The 27873-nt window shown below is 47.2% G+C and overlaps 1 protein-coding gene across 6 annotated transcripts in view; it reads left to right on the top strand.

The window, feature by feature from the left end:
• LOC119160839 (uncharacterized) overlaps positions 1-27873 on the top strand; it is a 274511-nt gene that overhangs the window by 116613 nt on the left and 130025 nt on the right. For all 6 annotated transcript variants that reach the window (XM_075880678.1, XM_075880677.1, XM_075880676.1 and 3 more), the window contains 3 exons: positions 970-1034; positions 14854-15091; positions 23883-23947. In XM_075880678.1, coding sequence (XP_075736793.1) covers positions 970-1034; positions 14854-15091; positions 23883-23947 — 368 coding nt within the window. The remainder of the gene's footprint in view (positions 1-969; positions 1035-14853; positions 15092-23882; positions 23948-27873) is intronic.

Below are 27873 nucleotides of genomic sequence, written 5' to 3'. Positions count from 1 at the left end.
GTGAGTGTCGAAGGTTCCATGTCAGGGCTGCACATGTTACTACGGGGGCCTGCAATAGCACCGGAGTTTTGTCTTCGCGAAGCAAAATAAATGTAAGTTCCATGTAAAAGCTTGGCACTTACATTTAGTGCTCGACTGTGGGGCATGTCATTCGATGGAAACACAAGTGATTCTACAAAATTACTATAGTATGAACTTCAACATCGCTTTCGTTAATGAACTTCAAAGCGCCTTCGTCCATCTATCAACTTCCACTAGTGAGACTCTCAATGATTCCGCAGAAAACAGCTTGATTTTTGTTTTCGTGTTCAGGTAAAGGATTTTTTGCTCTGAGGCTTGCCACAATGAACTGCAGAGTTATAACATCCCATGCTATACCGGTAGGTACACGACGCACGTTAGCCGCGGCACCATTAGCGATATAAAAGTCTCTATGGAGTGAAATTTCCAAGTGCGCGTGGGCGCTCCATAAGAGGAGCCTTATGTCTGTTCGTGAAATTACAAGTGCGAAGATAACGAGAGTTCAGGCAAGGCAAAGTGCTGTGCAAGACATTTACTCATAAATTCTTGAGATTTTGCTCTGTCCGCCACTTAGGCTACGGTTGCCCACCAGTGTAAGGCTGCTGACCCGAAGGTGGCAGTTTCGGTCTCGGATGAAGCGGTCGGGTTTTGCTGGAGGTGAAATGGTAGTCGCGCGTGTACTGTACGAGATAGGTTTACGTTAACGGAGACCAGGTGATCAAAACTTCCCGAGCTGTCCATGACAGCCTCCGAAAATCATGGCATGATTTTGTGACTGAAAACCCAAGCTTAATTGTGAACTTTTCCGCCGTTTCTCCGTGAGAGACACTGGGGCGCTTAGAAAGATCTGGTTCATAGATGATTCAAGTTGTAGATATCTTATGCTTCATTTGTGACGCTGCCTCTATTCTTTGGGTTTTGCCTCAGCGCATATTTTGTTTCCTGCAGCCTTCAACCGATCCCAACACAAAGGAGCAGGAAATTCACCTGGCATTGAAAAAGGACCAATTCAAGTGAGCTGGAATGTTTATTCTATGCCTGTAAAATACTTCGCAAATGTTTTCACCATAGCAAGTGCATTTGAATTGCTGTGGTCTCGATAGATAACTTATGATAATTAGGTAATATGTCTTTTCAGCTGTACATTCAAGATGCGGTCATCTCGGATAGGGTTCAATATGAGATGCCTACTTACTGGAGCTCATAAGAAGCTGTCCCTGGCGTCTTTTGGCGGTCCTGCTTTCTAACTGAAAGATCGTGGACTTTCACGTTTACACTGACACGCAGTAGTGACGGTGAAGGCAGCTGTCCTACTGGGAGGGACAATAATCTATGCTGGGCCGACTTGAGCCTAGAAGATGAAGTTATTCAAAGTAACAAGCAATGCACGCATTACGGAAAAAGTGGTGATCGCAGTTGTTGATGATAGGTGGTATCGCCGTCGGAGGAACGCGTGTTCTTTTGGAAACTTAACCGCACATTCCAGTATTGTCCCTTGCCCTTGAGATCACGGTACAGTATACTACAACACTGCCGTCATGCACGCAGTATCATCCGAATAGTCTTCCTCGGTGGAACAGCAGCATGGTGCTCGGCTGCTGACGCAATTGCAGGGGGTTCGATCCCGGCCGTAGTTGTCGCTTTCCGATGGAGGTGAAATGATAGTAGTCCGTGCACTGTGCAATATCACTGCACGTTAAAGAACACGAGATCGTCGAACTTTCGGGGGCACTCCGCCATGGCGTCTCTATTTATCATATCGAGGTTTTGAGAGGTGAAACTCCACATTTATTATCATCAGTGTTATTGATATAGCTTCGAATAGTCGGCAACTTTAGCCTTATCCGTATACCTTCAAATAATCGAGCAGTTTCGCTAACATCATGGCTGGCCTGCGCCGTGCTGCAGTAACATTTGCTGTTGGTGAGATGCAAACAAAGCGCCGGACAATGTCCTATTTTTAAAAAAAACGCCCGCCCGATGCTGAAAACAGAACGTGTCGGTGAAAGTAAATAGAAAGAAAATACACAAAAGTTTTTAACAACGCTCCTAAGATCCGCAGTGCTCTCAGTAGGGTTGAATGCTTTGGTTACCGTGGGAAAAAGAACGCGATTAGCAGGTTTAGTAATTATTTTTTGTGAGTACTACGGTTGTAAAACAAATGTAACAGTGATTATTGCCACATTTCTACTGTTTTCTTACTGCCTCGTTGCAAGTTAAATGTTATTCTGCGCAACTGGCATCGAATGGCCAAGAACCATTGAGATTCCCATGAAACCTTTCGATGCGAGTACGCATGCAACGCAAACAGGAGTTTTTTCTACAACTTACGTAGGCCGTAAAATAACGCTAGAATAGTCGATGACCCATGTCTAACGGCCTACGTGTTTTACCGCTTGTAAGTTGATTGACGGCCGACGCTCTGTTAGCCACTCCCCTTGGACCTACAGTATCTTCCTTCTTCCAAGTCACGATCCCGTCACATCTGGTTGAGGTGTTTCTAAGCACATGTGCCGAACGCCCCGCTTCAGCCGCGAGCAAGCGCACACCGTGAAAGAGACTAAGAAAAACGGTGATATAGAACAGTATTTGCCTAATTGTCGTGAGCTTAAGAAGGAACGGCAAGGTTTATTAAAGAACTACAACTGTTAGGCTCGCCATGTGACAGCGTGACTGATATTGCGTTTTTGCGTGATTTCTCAATCTGCAGGAAACAGTTGTCGAGACTTCTCTTGAATTTTTGGATTGCTACAGACCTCGCATGTGACTGATAAGTGACAATTATGTTTGGGGTATAGGGCAGCTAGATAGGGCGCTGGCACAATACTGCAAGTGGAATAGCGCGAAGGCCACTGTCTTATGCAGGCTTACGTCGTTCTAAGCACAATTTTTATATTAAAGCCTGCTCGTGCTTAGTTAAAAAACAAACAAAGGATATTAGCTACATTTAGCAAAAAGAAAACCAGGCGGGGCAATTGCCTGCAAATTATGCGAGGCTAGATCCGCGGCTACCTACAACAACCTCAACTCCTCAACTCAACTAAGATGTCCAGGCCAATCATTATGAAGGAGCTAGCCACCGGCGATAAGGGCTGCATCCAGAGTACGGCGCTCTACCCGGTAGTACTCGTAAGCTTAAGGCCATGACCATTAGAGTGACAACTATACCAGCCCCATTGCAAACGCCCGCCACGAGAGTAATTCAGCAGCCAAGGCAGCCACTGATCTTTCGCGGATCATCGTTTAAAGGCGTGGAGACTTGGCTGAAAACGTTCGAACGAGTGTCCCTTTTTATCCTAATTCTACATAGAAGACGCGGAAAGGACCTTATACGAGTATCGTAGTATGCACATCAAACCTGGCATCTCTTCCAAGACGCATTCGTGGTCACGTTCAGGAGCGTCGACCGCAAAGAAAGGGCCGATGTTTCGCTGGAAACCCGAGTACGTTTACCAAACGAAAATGTCACAGTTTTCACGGAAGAAATCATTACACTTTTTTGCTGGCCCCATGCTGCTATGACCGAAGACGAAAAAGCTCGGCTGTTTATGTGAGGTGTGAAACACGAGCTTTTTGCAGGACTTGTCCGCAACGCACCTCTTAAAGGCTACAAAGATACAATGCCTCAGGCCAAGCTCACTGTCTTCTATTACATTTTCACATTCGTTCACTAGTAAACACTAAGCTTTTATAAAGAATAAATATTGTTACACATGGTAAGGTAACTTAATGGGGGGTTTTTAATGGCCCTGAGTCCGCGATCACTCTAATGATGATGATCTCCACCGCCATGACTCGTACCCACTCAGGGGAATCGCAGTAGAGGCAACGTTGCCTTCCTTCTCTATCCGTGCTTCCCTTGTTTTTCCTGGTAGTGATACCCCGTATCATTCCTCCCGTCTCAGACGAAGCCCTCTGGGCGAGTCATTCTTGCATGCTTCGAGTAAACGGCTTCAGGTGGGCAACATGCGTCACTTCTGTCTTGCATGAACGTCGGCCACTTGTGGTGACGCATGCAGTTTCATAGTTGACCTCGCTGAGACGACGGAGTATCACAAAAAGACCGGCATAGTGTGCCAGTAGCTTTTGGCTCAAGCCACGTCTGCGTATTGGGGTACATACCACACTAGATCACCGGGGGCATAGGTTACATGCCTGTGTTGACTGTCGTCGCGAGTTTTGGAGGACACTTGCGCTGCCAGCGTACGTAAGCAGGCAAGTCGACGTGTCTCTTCCACACGACACAAATTTTCCGCAATTGTTAAATCGTCATGGACGACAAAAGAAAAGATAGTGTCCAGGTGAGCGAGCGTAGAACAGATATAAAGGGCTGTAGCCTGTCGTTTCGTGTTTCGACGTGTTGAAGGCGTACGTGACGAATGGTAATACTTCATCCCAGATTTTGTGGTCGGGGGCGACGTACATTGACAACATTTTGATCAACGTTCAGTTTGTGCACTCGGTGAGGCCGTTAGTTTGTGGATGATACGCAGTTGAGCGTCGGAACTTAAAGGCACACAAACGAAGTAATGATTCGACAATATCAGTGGTAAATTGTCGTTCACGGTCACTTATTATCACGCGAGGAGGTCCGTGTCGGAGGATGACTGAATGCAACAGGAACTCCGAAACCTGGACTGCCGTGGCGGAGCATAAGGCAGCCGTCTCGCAGTACCGCGTCAGGTAGTCGGCGCATACAATTATCCACCGGTTATCCTTTGAGGAGCGTGAAAATGGTCCCATCAGATCAATGCCAAGCTTTTCAAAAGGGGAACCGGGAGGCTTTACAGGTTTCAGGTGACCAACTGGAGCCGAGGAAGGCCGCTTGTGGCTCTGGCACTGCGTGCAGCTGGCTACGTAGGTCTGAATCGTTTTGATCATTTTCGGCCAATAAAACCGCTCTTTCATGCGACTAAGTGTTTGTGCGGTGCCTAGATGGCCTGAGGTGGGGTAATCATGCGTTAGACGCAGAACAGACGTTTGGAGGGACGCAGGAACAACCAGCAGAAAGCGGGCGCCCGCCGTGGACACGTTTTTCTGGTAAAGAAGACCATTTCGGACGCAGAATTGACCTTCGCTTAATGAATTTCTCGCTCGAGGGAAGACAGCTTTAAAGCTTGGGTCATTACGCTGCTCAGAGGCGAAGGTCACGGCATCGGGAAAGCCAGACGACAGAGAAGCGATAAGGTGGTAAAAGTTACCGGCTTCACAATCTGTCCATGGTAGCGGCATTCTAGAGAGGCAATCCGCATCAGCGTGTAGACGGCCAGTCTTGTATGAGATGGTGAAGACATGTTCTTGCAAACGAATGGCCCATCGTGCGAAGCGGCCGGATGGGTCACGAAGGTTGACCAGCCAACACAGGGAATGGTGATCTGTGACGATAGTGAACGGGCGACCATAGGTGTATGAGCGAAACCGTTGCACGGTAAAGATAACCGCTAGGCATTCCTGTTCGGTCATTGTGTAGTTGCGTTCAGGCTTGCTTAAAGAACGACTTGCGTACGCCACTACGTGTTCCTTCTTGCAGAACGCTGAACAAAAACGGCACCGATACCGATGCCACTTGCGTCTGTGTGAATTTCCGTGGGCGACGAAGGATTGAAGTGCCGAAGTATTGGCTGCGAAGTTAACAAACACTACAGCTTGTAAAAAGCGACATCACACTCGGAGGTCCACTGAAACAGGCTGTTCTTGCGTAGAAGGCTCGTCAGGGGGTGAACGACACCCGCAAACTTGGGTACAAACCGGCGGAAATACGAGCAGAGCCCGATGAAGCTACGCAGTTGTTTCACAGATTTAGGACGCTCGAACGATTCAACGGCCGCTATCTTTTGTGGGTCAGGTCTAATGCCATCTTTGTCGACGAGATGACCTAACACCAGTGTCTGTCGCTCGCCAAAGTGGCACTTTTTTTCATTCAATACAATGCCAGCTTTTTCAATGCAGCTGAGCACGAGGTCTAGGCGAGTATTTTGCTCCTCAAACATACGTCCAAAAATTACGACATCATCAAGGTAACACATGCATATATGCCATTTTAAACCACGCGATATAGAGTCCATAAAACTTTCGAATGTCGCAGGAGCATTACATAATCCGAATGGCATAACGTTGAACTAGTGAAGTCCATTGGTCGTAACAAATGCCGTCTTTTCTTTGTCAGCTGCGTGCATCGGAATTTGTCAGTAACCTGATCTCAGGTCGACAGATGAAAAGTAGGACGCGGAATGCTGGCAGTCCTGAGCGTTATCGATGCGCGGCAGTGGATAGACGTCTTTCTTGGTAATAGAATTAAGTCGGCGGTAGTCAACGCAAAATCTCCACGTACCATTCTTCTTCCTCACTAGAATGACGGGAGCAGCCCACGGACTTGCCGATTCCTGTATTATTCCCTGTTCCAGCATTTCTTGGTTTGCTCGTTGATTATCTTGCGCTCCGATGGTGCCACTCCGTAAGTTTTCTGCCTAATGGGATGCGCCAACTCGGTGCGGATCTGATGACGTATCCGGGACGCTGGGATTAAGGGCCTTTGGCTATGTTTAGAAAAATTGAACACTTTCGAGTGCTTAGATAGAACGTCGAGCAGAGTATGACGTTCACTTTGGTCAAGTGACTTGCTGACAATTTGTAGCAATTGGGCATCTTATGAATCTTCTAAGCCTAGACGTTCATTTTGGCTTGTAGCATCAACAAGCGCAACCAGCGTCGTACATGATTCGGGTCTAAATACTGCAAGTTTCATGCCACCTGGCAGAATTGCAGCCTCCATGGAGCTGTCCATTGTCCACACATCTTCCCGTCCATCAACGACGGACACTATACAATGGGGAATGAGAATGTTCTTTTTCAGGCATGCCAAGGGAATCGGTTCAAAGTAGTTGCTGGAACATCTTACGGGAACACACACGGCAGAAAATGCAGGAACGACTGTGTCCAGGGAGACGAAAAAAATGCATTCCTCCAGACAGGACTTTTCCAAGAGCGCCGTTGGAAAAGTACCGTGTATAGAAAGATGCCCACTTCTGCAGTCTAAAGTGGCCCCACACTCACACAAGAAGTCAATACCCAAGATAACGTCATGTGTACACCGCATAATAACTGCAAACTCTGTGCAAAACACCTTGCCACACAGCGAGACATCCACAGTACAATATCCCACCGGACACAACACGTCAACACTTACACCACGAAATGTCACCCCACGGTTCAGGCAAAACATCACTTTTGGCCCTAGCAGGTTCTTAAAATTTACTCATCACCGGGACTGTCGCGCTTGTATCTACAAGTGCCATAGTAGCCACTCCATCTACAACTACATGAACTGTGTTCAACATAAACGCTGCCCCGCCGCGGTGGTCTAGTGGCTAAGGTACTCGGCTGCTGACCCGCAGGGCGCGGGTTTGAATCCCGGCTGCGGCGGCTGCATTTCCGATGGAGGCGGAAATGTTGTAGGCCCGTGTGCTCAGATTTGGGTGCACGTTAAAGAACCCCAGGTGGTCTAAATTTCCGGAGGCCTCCACTACGGCGTCTCTCATAATCAGATAGTGGTTTTGGGACGTTAAACCCCACATATCATCATACGCAAGAAAGTGTTTAAGGGGTCCTTTAAGAGCTGAGACAGGCGTTTATTGGAGTCCGCAAGAGCCCAGAGCGTTAAAAAATGCTCCTTGTCTCCTTCTAATAACGAGCTCACGAGCTCTTCGGCACGCCGACGCCAACCTCGTCGTTTACTTCTTTCAGGCTAGACGGCGGATGTTCAACGCAATCCAACCCGTGCCCCGCCGTGGTGGTCTAGTGGCTAAGGTACTCGGCTGCTTACCCGCATGTCGCGGGATCGAATCCCGGTTGCGAGGGCTGCATTTCCGATGGAAGCGAAAATGCTGTAGGCTCGTGTGCTTAGATTTGGGTGCACGTTGAAGAACCCCAAGGGGTCAAAAGTTCCGGAGCCCTCCTCAACAGCGTCCCTCACTATCATATGGTGGTTTTGGGACGTTAAACCCCACATATCAAATCAATCACATTCCCGCCATGAAATGGTGTTTCGTCTGGACGGTAAGGCGCTTTCGGTGTTTTCTTTCATTGACTCTATACAGCCTTTAGGCGTCAAATTTCTTTTCGTACTCATCCTTCCGTTGAGGTAGTTTTTCTCACCACTTAGACTAGTGGCTGATGACTTCCTTTCCTGCTAGTTTGTTGATTGAGGCGATCAGGTCAAGGGGCCTCCTAGGAAGAGCTGCGCCGCCTGTGTCAGCTGCAGGATCCCTTCAGCGAAATTTTCCAGCGTTGTCAAGATGTTTAGGTTTTATGTCCTTGGGAGGCAGTAGGGCAGCCTTGGCCTCGATGTTCGCTGTATTTACCAAACACCTATCTTCTTGCCTGAGCAGCAAAATACGCAGTCGCATCCGCTCAGTGATATAACTGTCTTGCAATCTCAGCCGATATCGTGCTAGAACTGCCTGGGAAATTCTGTGCGCATGGTGGTTTCAGTTCAAAATCTGCGTCTTCCTTCCTGACTTCTTGTGGAGGCGATTCCTGTCTTCTTGTGGCACTGATAGCGGCGAGCCGGGCGTCGGCAATCTATCAACTGACAAGCGGTGAAGCGCCTTGGCATTCATACCCTTGCCATGAATTGTTCTAGCTTAATTGCTAGCGGCGCCGTAGGTTCCAGAATAATCTGCAATGTTCACGAAGTGGGCTTCATCTAAGTAAAACGATATACTTCGAAGCTTTTCGAACTTTGTAGGCGCGGTTTGCGCTGAATGTACTGTAACGTGGTGATAAGAAAACTTGAGGAAAGGAACGTGGCACTTGGATGGTGGCCTGGGGCGGGAGGTGACCTTGAATGGAAGCCGCTTCGCTAGGACTGAATAGCGGCGCAGGCATTGACGCCCGAATTACTGTTTTTCCTGCACAGTCGAATGGACCAAGGAAACCTGAGGCGCGTGCGAATCTACACGGCCGTTGATGGGAATAGCACGTGTAGTTCGATTTCCCGCTGCATGACTTGCGTAATTTGATTGATTATTGGGGTTTAACGTTCCAAAACAACCATATGAACATGAGTGACGCCGTAGTAAAGAGCTCCGGAATTTTCGACCACCTGGGGTTCTTTAACGTGCACCCAAATCTGGCACACGGGCCTACATTTCCAACTCTATCGGAAGTTCAGCCGCCACAGCCGGGATACAATTTCGCGACCTCAAGGTCAAGATTCCAGTACTTTAGCCACTAGACCACCGCGCCGGAGTGATTCGCGTAATTTCACACGTCGGTGAAGAATGCAAACGAGAAGTCGGTCCATCTCTGCAGGAGGAAGCCGCAGCTCTGTTCAGTAGTCGAGAAAATGATCTTGCAATATGTCTGGTTTTCGCCAATTCAAAACGTTGCGATTCCTTAATTTCGTCGGCGGTCACGTGATTCCGGAACATTAGCAGGTTGAATGCGCCGTCTTTTATCCGCTTGAGCACGCGGCCAAGCTTGTAAGCCTCAGACAATCTTTGTCGACCTTACGACATGAAGCAAGCACATGCTGAATATGTGAGGCATTTGGCTCTGTGGACGTCTCAGCACGGATAGACAACTCCATCTTTGCAGCCACCTATGGCATTCCCAAATTGGTCGCGAAGCTTCTGCTTGAAAGTGTTGGACCTTCCGATCTTGTCCTCAGGATTCTCGTACCACACGTTGGCCGTGCCTTTCAAGTAAAGCAGTGCATTTGCCACCATGAGAGTCGGGTCATATCAGATGAACGCACTGGTTCGTTCCTAGTCGGCTATTCAATCGTCAACGTCAACTTCGTGCGTACCGAAGAACATTCCTGGGTGCTTTGGATACGTCAGAACTTACGTGGGTAGTGTTGTAGCTGGTGCAGGCGTTGCCGTGGCCGTGGCAGGTTTTGACAAGGCAGATGCGGAAGTGGCCATGGATCAGTCCCATGTTCTATAACGGAAAATTCACTTTGACAACCATTGCCGCGCTCCGTTGTATAGCGCGTTGTTTACCCCGTACATCCAGCAATTTGTCACGACGACGGCGATAACACGGAAGACTAAACCGATTATAATTCAAATATTTAAAGTGCCCGTCACCCAAAGGCGTCCAGCATCTCGCGTGGCAAATGCGCTTCACTTTCGTCCATTCGTCTGCGATGTTGAGATTATGCCAGACTGCCTCTTAATAATATGTCATAGCCTTCATGACAAGCAAGACAGAGTTTTCGTGTTATAATAAACTATTCATGGTATTCATAATTGCATATATAGCCTTGTGAATTATCGTACACAAAATAATCAAACCGCCTGTACAGGCCCATAACAGAGTTGTATATCATGGCGTACATGACATGCATGGCTTGTTGTTATGAGCAGTTCTTTTTCATCTTACGACGTTATCATGCCCTCTGTATTTTTGTGTATATACCAATAATAAAACCGTTAATATTGACTGGGTCATGTGTGTCATGACAGACATGATATACAGAATATGATTCCCGTGTTATGACCAGTCATGCTTGTTAGCCATGCAAACTCACCTATTATGCTGTGTCAGTTCCGGTAAGCGTCAACTTAATAAAGCCGTTGTAAGAGCTCTATTACAGGGTCATGTATGTCATGGACTCTATGGCACGCATGACAAGGTTCTGATGTTATGGCCAGTGATGTATATTTTCCTTATACCATGTCAGCTTTAGATTACACGATGTTAACCAAAGAGCCGTTCTAGCCACTTGACTATGTCACGTATAACATGACGCAACTTGAAAGGATGTCATGATACTCATGCAATGAGCAGTCGTTTGTTTATTACATGCTCTTGTCATGTCACGTCAATTCTTGTACTTGTAAAGTGAATCAGCCATGAAAGCACAAAACCTACGTAGCCAGTGAGATAGCCAGACTTATAATATGCTCTAAATGCATTTAAATTGCCATCAAATGTTCGTGCGTATTAATTAGTACCTATCCTATTTGTCACCAACATTACATGTGCAAGCCCAACCATCAGAAGGGATAGGCTGAGCAAAATTACCGCAAGTTTCGCTGAAAGCAATATCTCCCTGCATTACAGCCAATGATAGCAAACGCGAACTTGCCCCGCCGCGGTGGTCTAGTGGCTAAGGTACTCGGCTGCTGACCCGCAAGTCGCGGGTTCGAATCCCGGCTGCGGCGGCTGCATTTCCGATGGAGGCCGAAATGTTGTAGGCCCGTGTGCTCAGATTTGGGTGCACGTTAAATAACCCCCGGTGGTCGAAATTTTCGGAGCCCTCGACTACGGCGTGTCTCATAACCAAATGGTGGTTTCGGGACGTTAAATCCCACATATCAATCAAGGGAACGCGAACTTTTGTACCGACATAGCGTCTACAAAAGCACTGTCTCCACTATTTCCAGGAGCAGGACATCTAGGCATCCTACAAGGCATCGGTTTTCGATAGCCCGTGTGCTCGCCTTCTCACCACTACATCCATTTTGTTCTTGTCGCTTGGTAGGTACGGCAGCACGGTGAAAGTTTCTGCGATAAGTGTTAAGCACAGGTACTGATATCCTCTCAAGAACCCCACATGCCTGCTCTGAAAGCTGTTCAAAAACGTCTGATATCTCCACGTCAGCCTTTTATAAGTGTTGGGCATTAGACTCGCGGCAGTACTCAGTATAGATTAAAGGGGCAGGTGGTCAACATTCCGATAGTCGTGGCTTACACCCTGCAGTGCAGGCGGCGAAATGCGCCTAACAATGTTGTATCGGCGTACACATCATGCCCCGGTTCGTTAACAAGCCTTCACATAACATAGGTCTCACCAATAAACGCCCCGTAAACCTCCGAGCGAGCCCCTCCAACATATCATTCTCCTTGTTGATATAGCGGTTATCCCTTAAAGGCGGAGTATTTTATGGTCCCACTTACTCGCAAATCCGCCCTCAAAGACGGCGTCGGCAAGCCCAATGAACAAGCTCACACCTCATGTCTCGTGGTAACTGTCGCACGCCCCCCCCCTCCTCGGACGCCTCGCAAAGCTGTCCCATATAACGTGTGCTAAAAAAACCGACAGCTCGCGCTGCACAACCGTTCACTGGCTACCCCGTGTATGTAGGCACTGGATTGCGCCTCAGCATCCCACTACTACTTGAAGGCAACGCTCTCCTTTATTCAATAAGTAAGAACAATAAAGAGGAAATAAGAGTTAGGCGTCCCAAATCATACACAATTACGCAACGTTGATCCGATGTGCAGTTTACGCGATTCTGCCACCACTCTGCGACGCATTAACTCGAGTTTCCCTGTGGGAAGATGCGGGCGTTTTTTTTTTTCTCTGGTGGATGACACTTGGCACGTTGACAAAGCTGGCATGACGCAGCTGATATCTCAATTTCCTCGCTGTCTTTGATTACTGATGGCCATCTTTATAATCGCAGTTGTCATTCATCTATCTTTTCTGAGCGTCCACCCCGTACCTTATTCGCGACTACTCGCTGTTACGACAAAACAAAGGCACCAGTATAGCACCTTCAGCCACGAATTGGGAAGGTCAGACAGAAACGCGAAAAAATTGCATCGCATAATTTCAGGGTGACCAAGTATTACATTCCAAGGAAGAAAATTAAGGAATTTGTTGTTTTGTGAGAGTTACTAAAAGGTAATCAGTGTGTAAGTAACTATCTAATAGTCTTGCTATCAGTCAGCTTCAAAGCCTGCATAAGAAGAATAAACTGTTTGCACCGAAACGCATACACACTTTATTTTTCGGTGTTATTTGTTGCGAGAGTAGAAAAACTTTCCGTGCTGGTTTCGCAACGCGGGACGTCTAAGAATTGTTGAACATGGTAAGGTATCTAGCAAAGTGATCCTCTGCAGGGATATGCAGCAAAATGAAATTAAACGATTGCTAGAGCCCACTCTGGAAAGCTGCAGCGATGTACACAGAGGTTTGAGCGATTTGATAAAACAGGCGACGTGGCCCCGCCGCTGTGGTCTAGTGGCTAAGGTACTCGGCTGCTTACCTGCAGGTCGCAGGTTCGATTCCCGGCTGCGGCGGCCACATTTCCGATAGAGGCGGAAATGCTGTAGGCCCGTGTGCTCAGATTTGGGTGCACGTTAAGGGAACCCCAGGTAGCCGAAATAGCCGGAGCCCTCGACTACGTAGTCTCTCATAATCATGAGGTGGTTTTGGGACAGTAAACCCCACATATCAATCAATCAATATGAAATATGCCTACTTTGATGAAGGTTCGAAAGTTCACGCACCATTTACGTTTAATTTTTTGCCGCTACCTACATTGATTACAACAATACCTAATCCCCGTGAAAACATAGTTGCGTAGATCATCTTTGCGTTGTAAACACAAGAATGACAAATTTATACTGCCAAACAGAGTGTCTGTGGTGAGCTGCAGCCATTAAGGCAACGTGTATTCAGCTGAAATTGCTCTTAGTATATTGCACAGATTCGCGGTGCTGCTCTGCAGGCAGAGAAGGCCTTTTCTGTTATTGAAGAGCGCCGTCAGGCTTATGTTGGTGTGCTCCAAAAACGTTCCTGACAATTTCGACACACCGTTTTTGAAATTAGTTTCGGCATAGGAAACCTACCAGCCCTACTGAAAGAGCAAGCGACACTGTGCGAATGCTAACATGGTTATTGAACAAGTAGAAAACTGGCCTAATGGACACTGGTGCGTGACGCACTGGGAAGCTGTAACTGGCAGTCAGTGGGCTTACGATCCTGCCGTTTTTGTTCATGTAGAGATCTGAATGAGGACTAAACGAGAAGCACTGTGACTCAGAAGAAAAAGTTAAATATCTTTAAAAAGAAACATGTATATATTGTATTCGACTAGATTGGTAACCTGAAGGCCGCTGCGTCGCGGAAAATTTGGTGGGCGCGCCAAAAACTGAGGCTTGTGTACAGAGATTTAGGTGCATGTAAAATTAAAATCACAGGCAATAGAAATTTTCGGAGCCCTCAAATGCAGCATTCATCATAATGTATGACCATATCAGGACGTCAAGCCACATGCTTATTGAATATCGCACATATACATGACAATTTCCTTTTTAAAATTGACGAAATGGCATTCTCACGCATGCAAACAATGCAAAAAGAACTGCATTCGAAGAAATTGCAGCAATTTTTTCACTCTTATCTGTTGTCAAATAGCGTTCTGGGTCAATAACTTCACCAGAATGTTCCACTGTGTCAGAACGTAGTGACAATGGCCATCGGAAGCTAAAGAAACTCGAAATGCACCTCAGTCGACCGACAGTCATTGCCCAAACTTTGCGATAATTTTTGTGTGAATCCTCAAGTGTACTGCGAATACTGTGCCAATACTGCCGCGTCGGTACAGCGGTTACGTCGCCCAGCTGGTGAACCGAAAGTCGCTAGTTCGATGACAGCTGCACCTGTCTCAATGCAAGGGAGGGGGAACGCTGGAAGACAGTGCATCTAGATTGGCCCGTGTACTCAGCTTTGGGTGCACGTTAAAGAACCCCAGGTGGTCAAAATTTCCGGAGCCCTCCACTACGGCGTCTCTCATAATCAAATCGTGGTTTTGGGACGTGAAATCTCACAAAATAAAAGTGCATCTAGATTTCTGCGCGCATCAAAATTAAGTGTTCGAAATATATTGTGCATTTCCTCGCGGCGTGCCTGATAACTAACTATACAAGGATACGTTATCTGCTACAGCAATATCAACTTCTCCGCATATTCTATGATGAAGTGAATGAATGTGCTAATTAGGTTCATCACTGTTATTTCTCATTTCTCTATGATTTCGGTTCAATACAGACACCAAAGTTTTGTGTTTGTTATGCTGTCTTTGTACCCAACAGTAGCCCTCCCCCCGTGGTCCTGGATATACTCATGGTAGGTGTGGCGCCTCAACCGCCTGCGACGCTGTCTGACAGCACTGGCCAGTCCGGTCACGTGCAATACCGCTCGTCCACTCTGACACCACCACCGGTATCACAGTATCTGCAGAATTATCCAGTGATGGTTCGAAACTCGCCGCTGCCTACTTTTGATTTCATACGGCATCCACAGGAGTTAGCTGCCACTCTGACAACAGAGGTGAGTATGGCCACCGTAAATATGTGCCTTGCCTGAACGGATCCCGCAATTTTATTTCATTAAAAGTGAGGGCATACTAGACCTAGCGCGATTGCATTGTTTGTTATGCGTGCATTGTTTAAGAACCGCACAACACACAAGACGCAAATACGTTTCGTGTGGTTAAGAGGCCTTTTAGTCTTCTGTGTCGTGCCGTTTTTAGGTAAACAATACAGGACGTCCTTCCAACCCTTTCCACTGGCCGGGAAGGCCTAGCGCATGTCGTGAAGTGAATAAAGTGGGACAAAGACGACTGCACGATGCAGCTGTAAAAACTTCTAATAATTAAGTGGAGGTGGGTAATTGTTCAAAGAGTAAATCATCATGATGTTTGGCATTTTATGTCCTAAAACCACCATATGATTATAAGAGAGGTAGTAGTTGGGGGCTCCAGAAATTTTGATCCCGTGTTCTATAACCTGTATTGACGTCGCACAGTGCATGTACCAAGAGCATTCAGCCTCCATCTATTTGCAATCGCCGCTTCTAAGATAAAACGACGGCCTTTTGATCCGCAGCCGAGCACCGTAATTACTGATCAACTGTAGCATATTTAGCAGCTCACAGCAAGGCGGTTGCTTTATTGCCGAGAACAGGATGCCGGATCAAAAGTTGCTTGCTCTGTCATGACTTGTTAAAAGGCACGTAGTTTTTTACTAAGGCGTCAGAAACTTCGGTCAGAGGTTACACTCTTGTGTATTATAACACTACTGTAGACTATTTATTTGCACTTTTATTGTTTTTGGCCAATGACTGATGGTAATCAAAGTGGTCAAATTTCAGGAATCTTTCTTTTGTGAGCAACATTATGTGTTGTTACCTTTTTGTATGCCACGGCCATTGTGCTTCAATGTATCACTTCACTAAAAAAAACAGACAAACACAACAACAACGCGCTTTCGCGATGGCTTCAAGCATGAATAGGCCACCGTCCTATAGTAAACATTTGACCGCATTAAAAACTTGTACAAATGCGTATGGAGGGTAGGTACACAGCGGCAACTGTTGCATTTATGCTCCTAGTGGTGGCTTCTTGTTCGCCAAGTATGTTCACTTATAGATGTGTTGTTTTCTTATATGGCTCTTGCTCTTGTTCAAAACTGCTTTTGTGCGGCTTGTAAGGAGGCTTAGATGCTTTGAATGTGCGGGTCGTTGGGTTCGAAAGTTCATCTAAGCGTGGAACGTACTTCTGCGAAGACAAGTCTTTAAACACAGGGCTTCGCTGAGCGACCCACCTTGCCCGTGATCGGGCTGGTACGCTTGACTTGCCGGTTCCGTCGTGCATTTAGCCAGGTGTGCGCTTAATCGCGTTCTGCTGCACCAATGAAAGTTTATAGCTCACTCACTGAGGGTACATTCGCACTGGCAGTGTAGACAGCGAGCCGCTGTTTTCTGAGGCACCCACGGGCGCGATTCTGCCACCGCATGGTTTTTGCCAGTGTACGGGTACCTTTACGGGGCAGCAGACTTGGCCGCAGCTTGAAGCAGAATTACCGCGTGAGTGCTTGCAGTGCGTTCACTTTGCCTATTTCAGCCGGTCGTAGAGCTAGTTGCCGTGGCGTGCATTTAGCCCTCAAGAAAGTGAATGTTAGAGTAGGTTGCTCGGAGATGATCGGGCAACCCACGAAGCATCCACACATATCTTCTACCATCATATATAGAGATGAAAATGTTGTTATATATACATTACATATACAATAATTATAAATTTATATCTTGGTTCACTGTGAAGATTTTCATGGACAATCAGTACCTTTTATATCTACAATTGATCTGTTGCAAGTTACAACAGAACGACGCTCGATGAGCTCGGGGACTCCTTTCTCTTTAAACATGATTGCTTTATGGTCACTAAAGTATGCCGTCAAGGGATCACCGATGATGGGGCGCAATAAAAAGTTCGAGACAGCGAAGTCGATACAGGCGCTCGTGAAGGTGGTGGAACGTTTGCAGTCGTACGAAACGCATACAAGAGCGTAAAGTGACATCATGTGTTGGACTAGCCAATCGCTTTGCATGATGTCAACGTTCACATCTCGGGCAAGTAGGAAGAGAGCGTGAATGAACTCGGTCATGTATGGTTGCACTCATTTCTCTATAGACTTCGTGACTTTTTCTTCTGACAAATTCAGTGCCAAGTAGAAGGCCACGATTGCTATCCCGGATGAGAGCTTCACAGCGGTGTGCTCCCCGTTGTAGCTCTGGCACGTTATTGCAACGCGAGATCTTCTGCTTCATCAGGTAGCTTGACGTAGATCCTGACACCACTCATAGGACGCTTCATTTCTTTGGGGCAGACGACTGGAACGAACCCATTCATGAGCATGTTTCCACCGTTTCATGTATTTGTGAAGAAGAGCACGTCGGCTTCGGTCAGGACGAGATAATGTTCGCTGCCATGGACGTGTGCGCTGAGGGACGGCATGTTCATAAGACCAAGGGTGAGCTCGGTACAGCGAAAAACCGGTGGATTGATGGATGGATGAATGGATATGGCTGTTCCCTTTAGATTGGGCGGTGGCTAGCGCCACCAAGCCGTAATACTTAATGAACCAAAAACTAGATTTATTTTTTTTCTTTAAATGGTGAGGTTGAGGATTCGTACTTTGCACTGAAGGACCTTATTTTCACTCATGCCTTGACTTTAGCCACCGATCAGATAACCTCCTTCTAGCTAATTTTACTTAAAGTGTATTTTGCCCTTCTTTCCCTAAACCCCAGTGCTTTGAAGAACTCTACGCCATCATCCTGAACTATAGGTTGAATCCCTTTGCAGAACATTATCAAGTGTTCGACAGTTTCTTCTTCCTCTCCACACGCACTGCATACCGTGTCTACCCCTTCGCATTTGGCCCGATATGTCTTGGTTCGCAATACTCCCGTTCTTGCCTCAAACAGTACAGAACTACCCCGAGTTTTATCATAGATCGTTTCTTTGGCAATTTTCTGCTTAAAAGTTTGATAGAATTCTAGTGCGGACTTTCTAATCATGCCAATACTCCACATGCCAGCCTCAGCTTCCTTCGATTTCTTCTTAACTGATAATTTTTTTTTGGTTTGGCCCCCTGCTGTTTTCTAAGTAATTACCAGTCAATTTTCTGGTTCGCTTCCTCCATTTTGTATCGACATTCTTCATGTACAAGTAACTGAAAACCTTCCTTGCCCAACGCTCCTCCCCCATTTCCCTCAATCGCTTCTCAAATTTTATCTTGCTGCTAGCTTCCCTGCCCTCAAATGATGTCCATCCCATATCACCTTGTGCTCCCTGATTTGGTGTAATCCCGTGAGCTCCTAAGGCAAGCCTACCTATTCCACGTTGCTCAGTTTCTAATCTTGCTTGAACTTCTGATCTCATGCACAAGACTGCATTGCCGAACGTCAGACCAGGAACCATGACCCCTTTCCATATTCTTCTCGCAACATCATACCTATTGTCCACAGTGCCCTGTTTTTTTTTACCACTGCATTCCTGTTACCTTTAGTCGTCACGTATATTTTGTGTTCCCTTAGGTACTCGGCACCATTGCTTATCAATACGCCCAGATATTTGTATTTATTTGTTATCTCTAGCGTGACCTTCTGTATTCTAAGCTCACTACCTTCATTGTCATTAAAAATCATGACTGCTGATTTTTTCTTACGGAATCTGAAATCTAACCTATCTCCTTCATTACCGCAGATGTCCAGCAATCTCTGCTAATCTTCCTTGTTGATGGCCATTAGCACTATATCATCTGCGTACATCAATGCTGGTAGTGCCTGTTCAATGAGTTTTCCTTGTTTGACGAAAGAGAGGTTGAAGCCCAGTCCACTTCCCTCTAATTTGGCCTCTAATCCTTGTAGGTACATCATGAATAATAAGGGTGACAGGAGACACCCCTGCCCAAGCCGCCATTTTACCTTGGCAGGTTTGGATACCTGTTTTTCCCACTTTATAACTACCTTGTTACCTTTATAGATATCCTTAAAAAGATTGGTGACTACATCTTCCATGCCTAGTGTGTCCAGTATGTCCCTAAATACCTCTTGAACCACGCTTTTGTACGCTCCCTTGATATCCCTTGATGCACTGCGTCAGTGAGAACTGATTGTCTTCCAACCACCTGTGTTTCCGAAACCCGTTCTGCAGTTCCCCCAGCACTCCCTCATCCTCTATCCACGCCTGCAGGCTTTCCTTTTTAATCTGCATTGCCAGCCTGTAGATCACTGATGTCACTGTTATCAGACGGTAGTGGTTTATGTCAGCTTTGTCCCCCTTTCCTTTATATATCATGCTCATCCTGCTAAGTTTCATCCATCTGGGACTTCTCCATCGATTATTATTTTGGTCACTGCCTCTCTCAAAGCCTGGTTAGACTTCGGACCTAATGTTTTTAGGAGCATACGTGGAATGCCATCTTGGCCTGTTGATGTACTACTAGAAATCCTTTTCTCGGCCCTTTCCTACTCTCGTTATGAAAATGGAGCCATTACGCCACTTGATTCATCTTCGTCAATTGTGGTGCATAAAGCACCTCTTTGTTCAAACGTTTCTGTCACCCTTGTTCTTATATATTCAATTGCTTTGTCCCCTCTAGCCTAGCACCTTGAGCTGTCGTTATGAACATCTGCTGTAGGCTCGTCTAATTTTTAAGTAGTTTAGATGGTTCCGAAATTTCGCAGCTGCCTTTCTATCTTTTTATGTACTTCTGCCAGCCACTGAGCTCCCTTCTAATCTTTTCAATTGATCAGAAGGGATGTCTCTCTTCTACAGCTTAGAAAGATTTCCCATTTTCTTTCAACATCATCTGTCGGTTCACCCCGCTGCCTAGCATGTCTGTGTTCCCTAGAGGCTTCCTGACGTTTTGCTATGGCTCTCTTAACTTCCTCATCCCACCAACTTTTGGCTTTGTGTCTTCTTTTCCGGGGTGACTTGTCACGTGCCTTAGCAAGCTCTAGCTCTAACAGTCCAATTAGATTCGTGTATGTCCACACTTTTTATTATCCTCAGTGATTACTGATTCAATTTGCTTAGTGGCTATTTCAATTTGCCTTTCTGAATAAAAATTTTCCTGTAGTTGCTCATCTTGTCTCCTTCCCACTTTCACTGCTCTTCCAAAACTTTTCGATACGTTTGTGAGCACTACCCAGACTTCTGGAGCCACCTTCATCAATGTACCTTCCCCTGAGCTTATCATACATTCTATGTGACATCAGTGCGTAATCTATCGTCGACTGCAGCCTTCCTACCTCCCATGTTATTTGCCCTTCACACTTCTCGGTACTGTTGCAAATGATTAAATCAAGCCTCTCACACATATCCATGATCATTTTGCTTGTCGGGTCGGTATACCCATCTATATCTTCTATGTGCGCATTCATATCTCCTATCTTCTCGCACTCTCCCCCTAACTCCTGAATGTCATTTGATATACACTCTACCGTTGCCTGGTTTTCCTCTCTGGCCTTTGCTTTCGTCCACAAGTACTCCCGTCCACAAGTTGCTCCCGTCCACCTGTACCTCAGGAGAAGTGGCGCGCATGTCATCGACGCTTTTCTCCAGCGTGGTTGCTTGTGCTGCTGTATCTTCATTTAAGACATCGTTTAAACCACCTGAAATTATCACGAGGTTTCGTCTATCAGCTGTAGTTTTGAGTTTTGTGCTCGCTTGCCTCATGACTGCTTACAGCTTGCGTCCTCGGAACGCCCCTACTGCAACCCTGTTGTCACCTCTCACCCTCTGTTTGACGGCTTCTGTGCATCGATTTAAATTCGAGTCCGTTGCGATTATCACATGCTGTGACTTTTCAGCTGGAGCTTCCTGCACCTGGGGGTTACTTGCACCTGTGACGCCGGCTGCTTTGTCCCCTCCTAGCCCCACCACTACTTCGCTGAAGCTGGGCCTTGTGATAATTGAACCGGCTGAACCTGCTTTATCCAAACTTGCTTGCTCTTTCTTTTCCGCTGTTCTGGTTGCCGGTTCCCTACTGTTGTCTCTGTAGGCCGCTCCTCCGTTAACCTTGGCTAGTGCTTCCTCAGTGGACTTCAGCCTTTCTTCCATAGCCCACGTATTCTCTTGCTTTGTCGCCAACGCAATCTCTTGTTCGGTGATTCTCATCAGCAGGTCACTCCGGGCAACCACCATGTTTTCCACTTTTTCCTCGACCTCGCATTGCCTACACTTCGCGTCAGCCTCTTCTCCTTCCGCTTCTACACTTGGCTCTACTTTCAAAGCCACCCCACATCCTGAACACTTAATTTAGTCTATTTAACCATGTCTTTCCTACACACCAATTGTCCCTATGACTTGTCTCACTCGATAATTACGAAGCTCGAGCCCTGCCCTACGAAAAAGAGAAAGTCTAAGCTCTCCTACAAAAATTTGCGTGTTCAATGCACGTGCACCTCCCCCGTGGGGTGGCAAAAACAACTAAAAAACAAAAATTCCGACACACACACACACGCACAGACAAATAAATACCTGGTGACGGACCCCCGAAAAAGCCGTACGATAAAATAAGTGCTACAGCAATTTTAACTGCTGTCTTATAATTATAAAGGCAAGCTCAAAACATGCAAAACAACTTATCTGCGCAGTCGATCGCAAGCGCTCAAAAACACGCCCATTCACTGTGGTAGTCCAAACCGATCCCCGAGATGGCGTGTCGCTGCTGTGGGCGGCAGCGCGCCATCTATTGAGCATTGTTGGAATCCAAATAGAGCGTGCCGTCAGCGGCGACGGGAGAAGTGTGCACGGGCAACACTGCGCACGCCAGCTTCCACCGGACAAAGCTCAAGAAAAGGAAGCTTGCCGAGGAATGTCCTGAAAACAATTGGCTCCGTATCTGCATGTTATCTGCAAATGTCGTCGAAAGACAATAGTCTTGCGTGTAAAGAGAGTGAACAAAACAGTTATTTAATATTCTGCGCAAGAAAATTGGTGAATGGTATTCCGGAGGTGCTGCGTTATAGTGCCTAGAGCGTGCAGCTGAGCCGAACGAGCGCATCAAGTCCCGTCACACGTGAGACATGAGCGCCATCTGGCAATTTCTTTAGGAAAACAAAGCGCGTGGCCGTGCGCACCCGTCTCAGAGGTGAACAGGCGCAGAACGCGAGGCGACGGGTAGGTGCCAACACCATCTCGTCTTAGCAAAGCGTTAGAAACACTCCTCATTTCGTGCAAGCGTTGCATGGTAAGCGCAGCGTGATAAGCGCTATGGTCTTCAAAATTACTTATGTATGTGTTTTCTATTGAGATGCATATGCAGAATATATGCGTGTGGTTATGGTGCCCCAAACATGCACAATAACTGCTCTTTATTTCTTAATTGCACAAGCATGAGTGCTCAACCTTGAGCAACATTGGTGGTCGCTGCAGATGGGGTCGGCGGTTTCAAGTACCCGAGGCCGATAAGAGTGGATAAACAGACAAATGCACAGACAAACAGACAGACACAGACAGAAAGACAGACAGACCAAAACTTTTGCGTCAAAGGTTCCCAAGAAAGACTATCGTCTTTAAAAATATTTCACAGCTCCACTGCTGTGAAACCCGAGAAAGTGCGTAGCGACTTCCGTTCGTTGAGTTTCTACTACCGTGCCTTCTACCATACCGTCATTAACGCCAGTGTTTAAAGCAACCATGCAGGCCTTCCTCGAAGCGAGTAGAATATTGTCAGGGAGATTCGCAATGTCGGTGGGTTGACTCCCGCTCCCTTTTCTGCGCATTATATATTTCCTGCTTGTCACGGATGCTTCGGCACGAGCCACTTACAGCTACCATAGGCACGTGCTCGCCTGCAAGGAGAATAGGGCAGAAGGAGTGGGCATTCACTCGCTAAGCGAGGTGGTGGCGCCCTCTTCTCCTTGTGTACGAAACGCGTCTTCAGCAATTTTATATTAGTAATTGCGATTACTTCTTATTTATTTCTCGTACTCATAACACTTCAGAACCTGAGTTTCTTATAACAACGCAGTTTCGACTATCTCTAAGCTTTTTACCCCGTCATGGTGGCCTAGTTGTTAAGACACTCTACTGCTGTCCCACACGTTGTATGATCGAATCTCGGCTGCGGCGACCGCATTTGCGATGAAGGCAATATGCTTGAGGGCCGTGTGCTTCAAATAGAGGTCACGTTAAGGAACTCCAGGCTTAAAATAATATTTCCAATTTTGTTAGCGTCTGTCGCCGGAACTTCATGGTGAGCGGTCACATGAGATGGATTGACAAACCGGGTTCGTGAAGGACTTTGCACTCAAACTAGAGGCCCGGCTCAATTTTCTACGGCTCAACTTTGCTTTCCTAGGCTTAACTCACCCTTTATAAGCTCATGTAGCTCTTTATGCAGGTTTAACTGGCTATCTGTAGGCTGTGCTTTGATGCAATGAGAAGGGGAAGGTTACAAAAATTTCTCAAGAGGAAGGTATGTAAGAGCTGCATCTTGCCGGTACTTACCTCTGATTCAGAAACACAGAGCCCTACAAAGAGGTTTCACCTTAAACTTAGGATGACACAGCGAGCGATGGGAAGAAAAATTGTAGGTGTAAGCTTACCGCGATAATGTGACGTAAATCCTAAGGTTTTATTATGAACTTCTGCTCTGTTTTTTCGTCAGAGACACTGGAACGCTTAGCGAGATCTTCTTTGGGTCCAAGGTTGATTCAAGGTGTCGATATCGAATGATTCCTTTGCGAGGTCACCTGCATGAACACTATATGAATAAAACTTAGCTTTTGGGGCCATGCCTCTCAGTGCACATTTTGTTTCCTGCAGCCTTTCAACAATGCGTACACACCAGAGCGGGAAATTCCCGAGGCATTGAAAGCGGACCAATTCAGGTGAGCTGGGATGTCGATTTTTATGCCTGCAAAATACTCTGCAACAGTGTTTATTACAGCAAGTGCATTTGAGTTGCTGTGGTCTCGATATATAACTCACGACAATTAAGAATTACGGTTTTTCAGTTGTGCAATGAAGATGCTGTCATCTCGAATAGGCTTCAATATGAAATGCATCCTTACTAGAGCTCGTAGTAAGTTGTCCCTCGCGTCTTTTTGGCGGTACTACTGTGAGGGATAAGGTTCGGGCAATCACGGCAACTTAAATAATCGTTGTCGAGACTGACGAAGACATTTGCAACTTGAGTTATAAGGCTTTAATGCCACGAAAAAAAGAAAAAAACGATAAAGAAGCTTGGCGTGTTACATGGCAACAGCGAAGAACTGCCTTAAGTACGAGCACGACACACGTTCTCGAAAGACAAGGTCTGACGCTTAGCGTAGTCCCCCACTGCACTACACAAGGTTTGAAACACTTCACCGTGTGACGTCGAAGGCAGATGAGTCGATGCGTTGCGTTGCGTCTTACGCCGACATCAGCGATGCCTCAGGCATGGTCGGAGCGGAGCGTGAGGCAGAGTCGATGTGTGGCAAGCACGTCCCGGACAGCCAGTAGTAGGCCCAGGTCTGGAAAACGCCCGGATCCGAGTACAACGGACCGGCGCCGGCTGCTGGATCACACGGTAGAAGGGAGCCAGGCTCGTGCGGACCACAGGCACAGGTAGGCTTCGGGACCACGACCCGACGAGCGCTTCAGCCTGCCACTGTTTCGTTCCGATCCTTCTTCTCCAACGCCCCGTCGTCGTCTTCCTCTTCTCTCTCCCCATGGCTTGGCTTGACTTTGACGACACGATTCCGCCTTTTCCTTGTCTCATCGTCATCTTCGTCGGCGTACGGCACAGCACAAACTCACAAACATCGCGCACCAGATGAACCTACCGCGCATATCATGACAAAAGTCCCCCCTTTCAAAAGTTTTTTTTTTTTTTAAAAACTGTCCAAAGTGCGCGGGAGACAAGACTTACGACAAACAAATGTACAGAACTGTTGCACCAAGAGAATAGTCTGTACGTGAGAGTCCCTAGGCATATGGTACATTATTACATTACTGTGGTATAGCTAGCACCTACACCTGTAGCCTGCTCATATAATCAGCACCTACGTTCTTCGTAGCGCTTGAGCATGTTTATGTGAAACATTTTCGTGGTGTGCCCAAGGTCCAACCAATAGTCGTGGTCATTCTTTTTTCCTGTAACCGGAAATGGCCCCTTCCAGTGCATAAGAAGCTTGTTTTCCCTGGTTGGGAGCAATATAAGAGCCCGGTCACCAACTTTGAGCTGTCTGGTTTTGGAGGTTCGGTCATAATACTTCTTTTGCGAGTGTTGAGCTCGGGAGAGATTCTCTTGAGCCAGCTTCAAGGTGCGTTCAAGACGTTCTCTCAGATCAAGCACGTATCCGTAAGTAGTCTTGATATCTTCCTCTAGGTCTTCCCCTGTCCAGAGTTCCTTCAATATATCCAGGGGTCCTCGGACGTGCCGTCCGTAGATCAGTTCAAACGGCGAGAAGCCCATACTGGCCTGAGGTACTTCTCGATAGGCGAATAACAGAGGCGCAAGAAATCGGTCCCATGACTTCGGCTTCTCTTGGCACAACCTGCGCAACATCTGTTTCAAAGTGCCGTTGAACCTTTCGACCAAGCCATTGCATATCGGGTGGTAAGGCGTCGAGCTCAAATGTCGAATAGCAAGCAGAGCATTCACCTCTTCCATCAGGCCTGACGTGAAGCAAGATGCTTGATCAGAGGATCTCCCGTGGAAATCCTATTCGAGAGAACATCTCCAGTAGTCCATCTGCTACTGTTGCCGAATCAATTGCGGGCAAAGCCACCGCGTCCGGGTACCGAGTGGCGAAATCCACAAGGGTAAGAATGTACCGATTACCCTTCTTTGAAATCGGCGTCAGAGGTCCAATGATATCAACGGCCACACGTTCGAATGGCGTGTCAGTCAAAGGCATTCGTCCAAGAGGCGCCTTGCCTACTTTGCCTTTGGGATATGTCCTTTGGCATGCGTCGCATGATTTTACGAATCTTCGTACCTCCTCCTGTACACCGAGCCAATAAAACGACTCCAAAACTCGGTCCTTCGTCTTCTTGATACCCTGGTGACCAGATATCGGTGATTCATGTGCCAAGTGCAACACATGGACACGCAACGCCTTTGGAACCACCGCTTGTTGAACTGATTTGCCCGGAGTCAAGTGGTAAACGCGGTACAAGATTCCTTTCTCGAACATAAATGAGTGGTATGTGGCTCCTTTACCGCGGATGAGGGTGTCGACTTTCGCCCTACAAACATCCAGCGACCGGTCTTCCTCTTGTTTTTGGCGAAATGACTCCTGTGTCACCTCTAAGTTTCCAAATTTAGCAGTCGTGAGCTTCCGGCGATGTCCTTTGCTTGAAACACCAACCATGACTGTGCTCTTCGTCCCGCATCCATCCTTGGATTTCTCTTTAGAATTCAATGCCTGATTAGTTTCCGACTTCAGGCTCGCTGACTCCTTCCACGTTGAGTCGGGATCATTAGCGTCACGGGCGCCGGGAACATTTCCTACGATGACATCGTAAAGTGGCGACGTCATGCATTTGACTATATCGCATTTCCGGTGAAATAGGGCGATAGAATCCGTACTTCTGCTTCCGGTACCTCGATGCAACTACCATCGGCCAATAAAATAGTGGCGGTAGTACCCGTCAGCGCATCATCGGGAACGAGGGAACATCGCACGACCAGGGTGTTGCTTCCAGTATCCCTCAAGACTGATACAGTATGTCCAAACACTTCTCCCTGTAACACCGGCAAGTTTCGTGTAGCTGTTGCGGTGCGCGTTCGGAGTGCACTAGCAACATATTCATCTTGTGATGAATCATTGGCACATCGGGGCGTCTCGGACTTCTGGTCAGTAGACACGATGCAAGATGTCATTTTCTTTGACCCGCCGTTGCTTGGGCATGCTCTTGCATCGTGGCCGGGCTTCCGACAGTGCCCACAGAAGGCTCGTTGGGGTTTCGTGCGGCAATCAGATGCTCTGTGGCCGGGTCGATCACAGACGAAACATCTAAGAGGAGGCTGGGTATAAGTAACTCCTTCTTGCTCCTTGGGAATGTTGTTTGCAGACTTGGTACGAAATACCAACAAGTTTGTTTGCCGCTGGGCTTCCAAGAAGGTATCAGCTGCTTCTGCCATTTTTTTTACCGTCCTGCATTTCTTCTCCCTTAGAAAAAGTGCCAGGCGATCGTGGCAGTTATTCAGAAACTGCTCAGCTACAATGAGGTTGCGCACGGATGCAAAGTCCTCGTCCGTTTCCGACATTTCCAGCCATCTATCGAAGTAACTCTGTAATCTCGTGGCGTACTGTTTACCAGTTTCGCCGTCTTCAGGCTTGCTTTGCCGAAACTTTTCGCGATAGCCTTCAGCTGTGAAACGAAACCTCTGGAGCAAGGCCACTTTCGTACTCTGGTAATCCATTGAGTCTTCTGGCGACAGACGACCGAAGACTTTCAATGCTTCCCCACTGAGGCATAAACTAAGCGCTGTCGCCCACTTCTCCTCAGGCCACTCTTGACCAACTGCTACGCGTTCGAACCTCTTGAGATACGCATCGAGATCGTCACGCCCCTCGTCAAACACTAGAATCAGGTTGTGAGGATTGATCAAGCACGGGCGGCTTTGACTCCTCTCAGGTTCGCGGTCCCGCGCTGTTGGCTCTCGGCTACCTTCAACCTCAGCTAGTCGAATTCGCAGTTGAAGAGTTCTCTCTTCTATCTCCAAACGTTCCTTCGCCGCCTGCCTTTCCGCGGAACGCTCTTCACGCGCTTGCACAGATTCCTCATGAGCGCTCTAACCGCGCGTCTACCCACGTCTTTA

Source organism: Rhipicephalus microplus, chromosome X (assembly GCF_043290135.1).
Source record: "Rhipicephalus microplus isolate Deutch F79 chromosome X, USDA_Rmic, whole genome shotgun sequence".
NCBI lineage: Eukaryota > Metazoa > Arthropoda > Arachnida > Ixodida > Ixodidae > Rhipicephalus > Rhipicephalus microplus.
The sequence above is the reverse complement of the archived record's forward strand: the minus strand, read 5'-3'. Positions and strand labels throughout refer to the sequence as shown.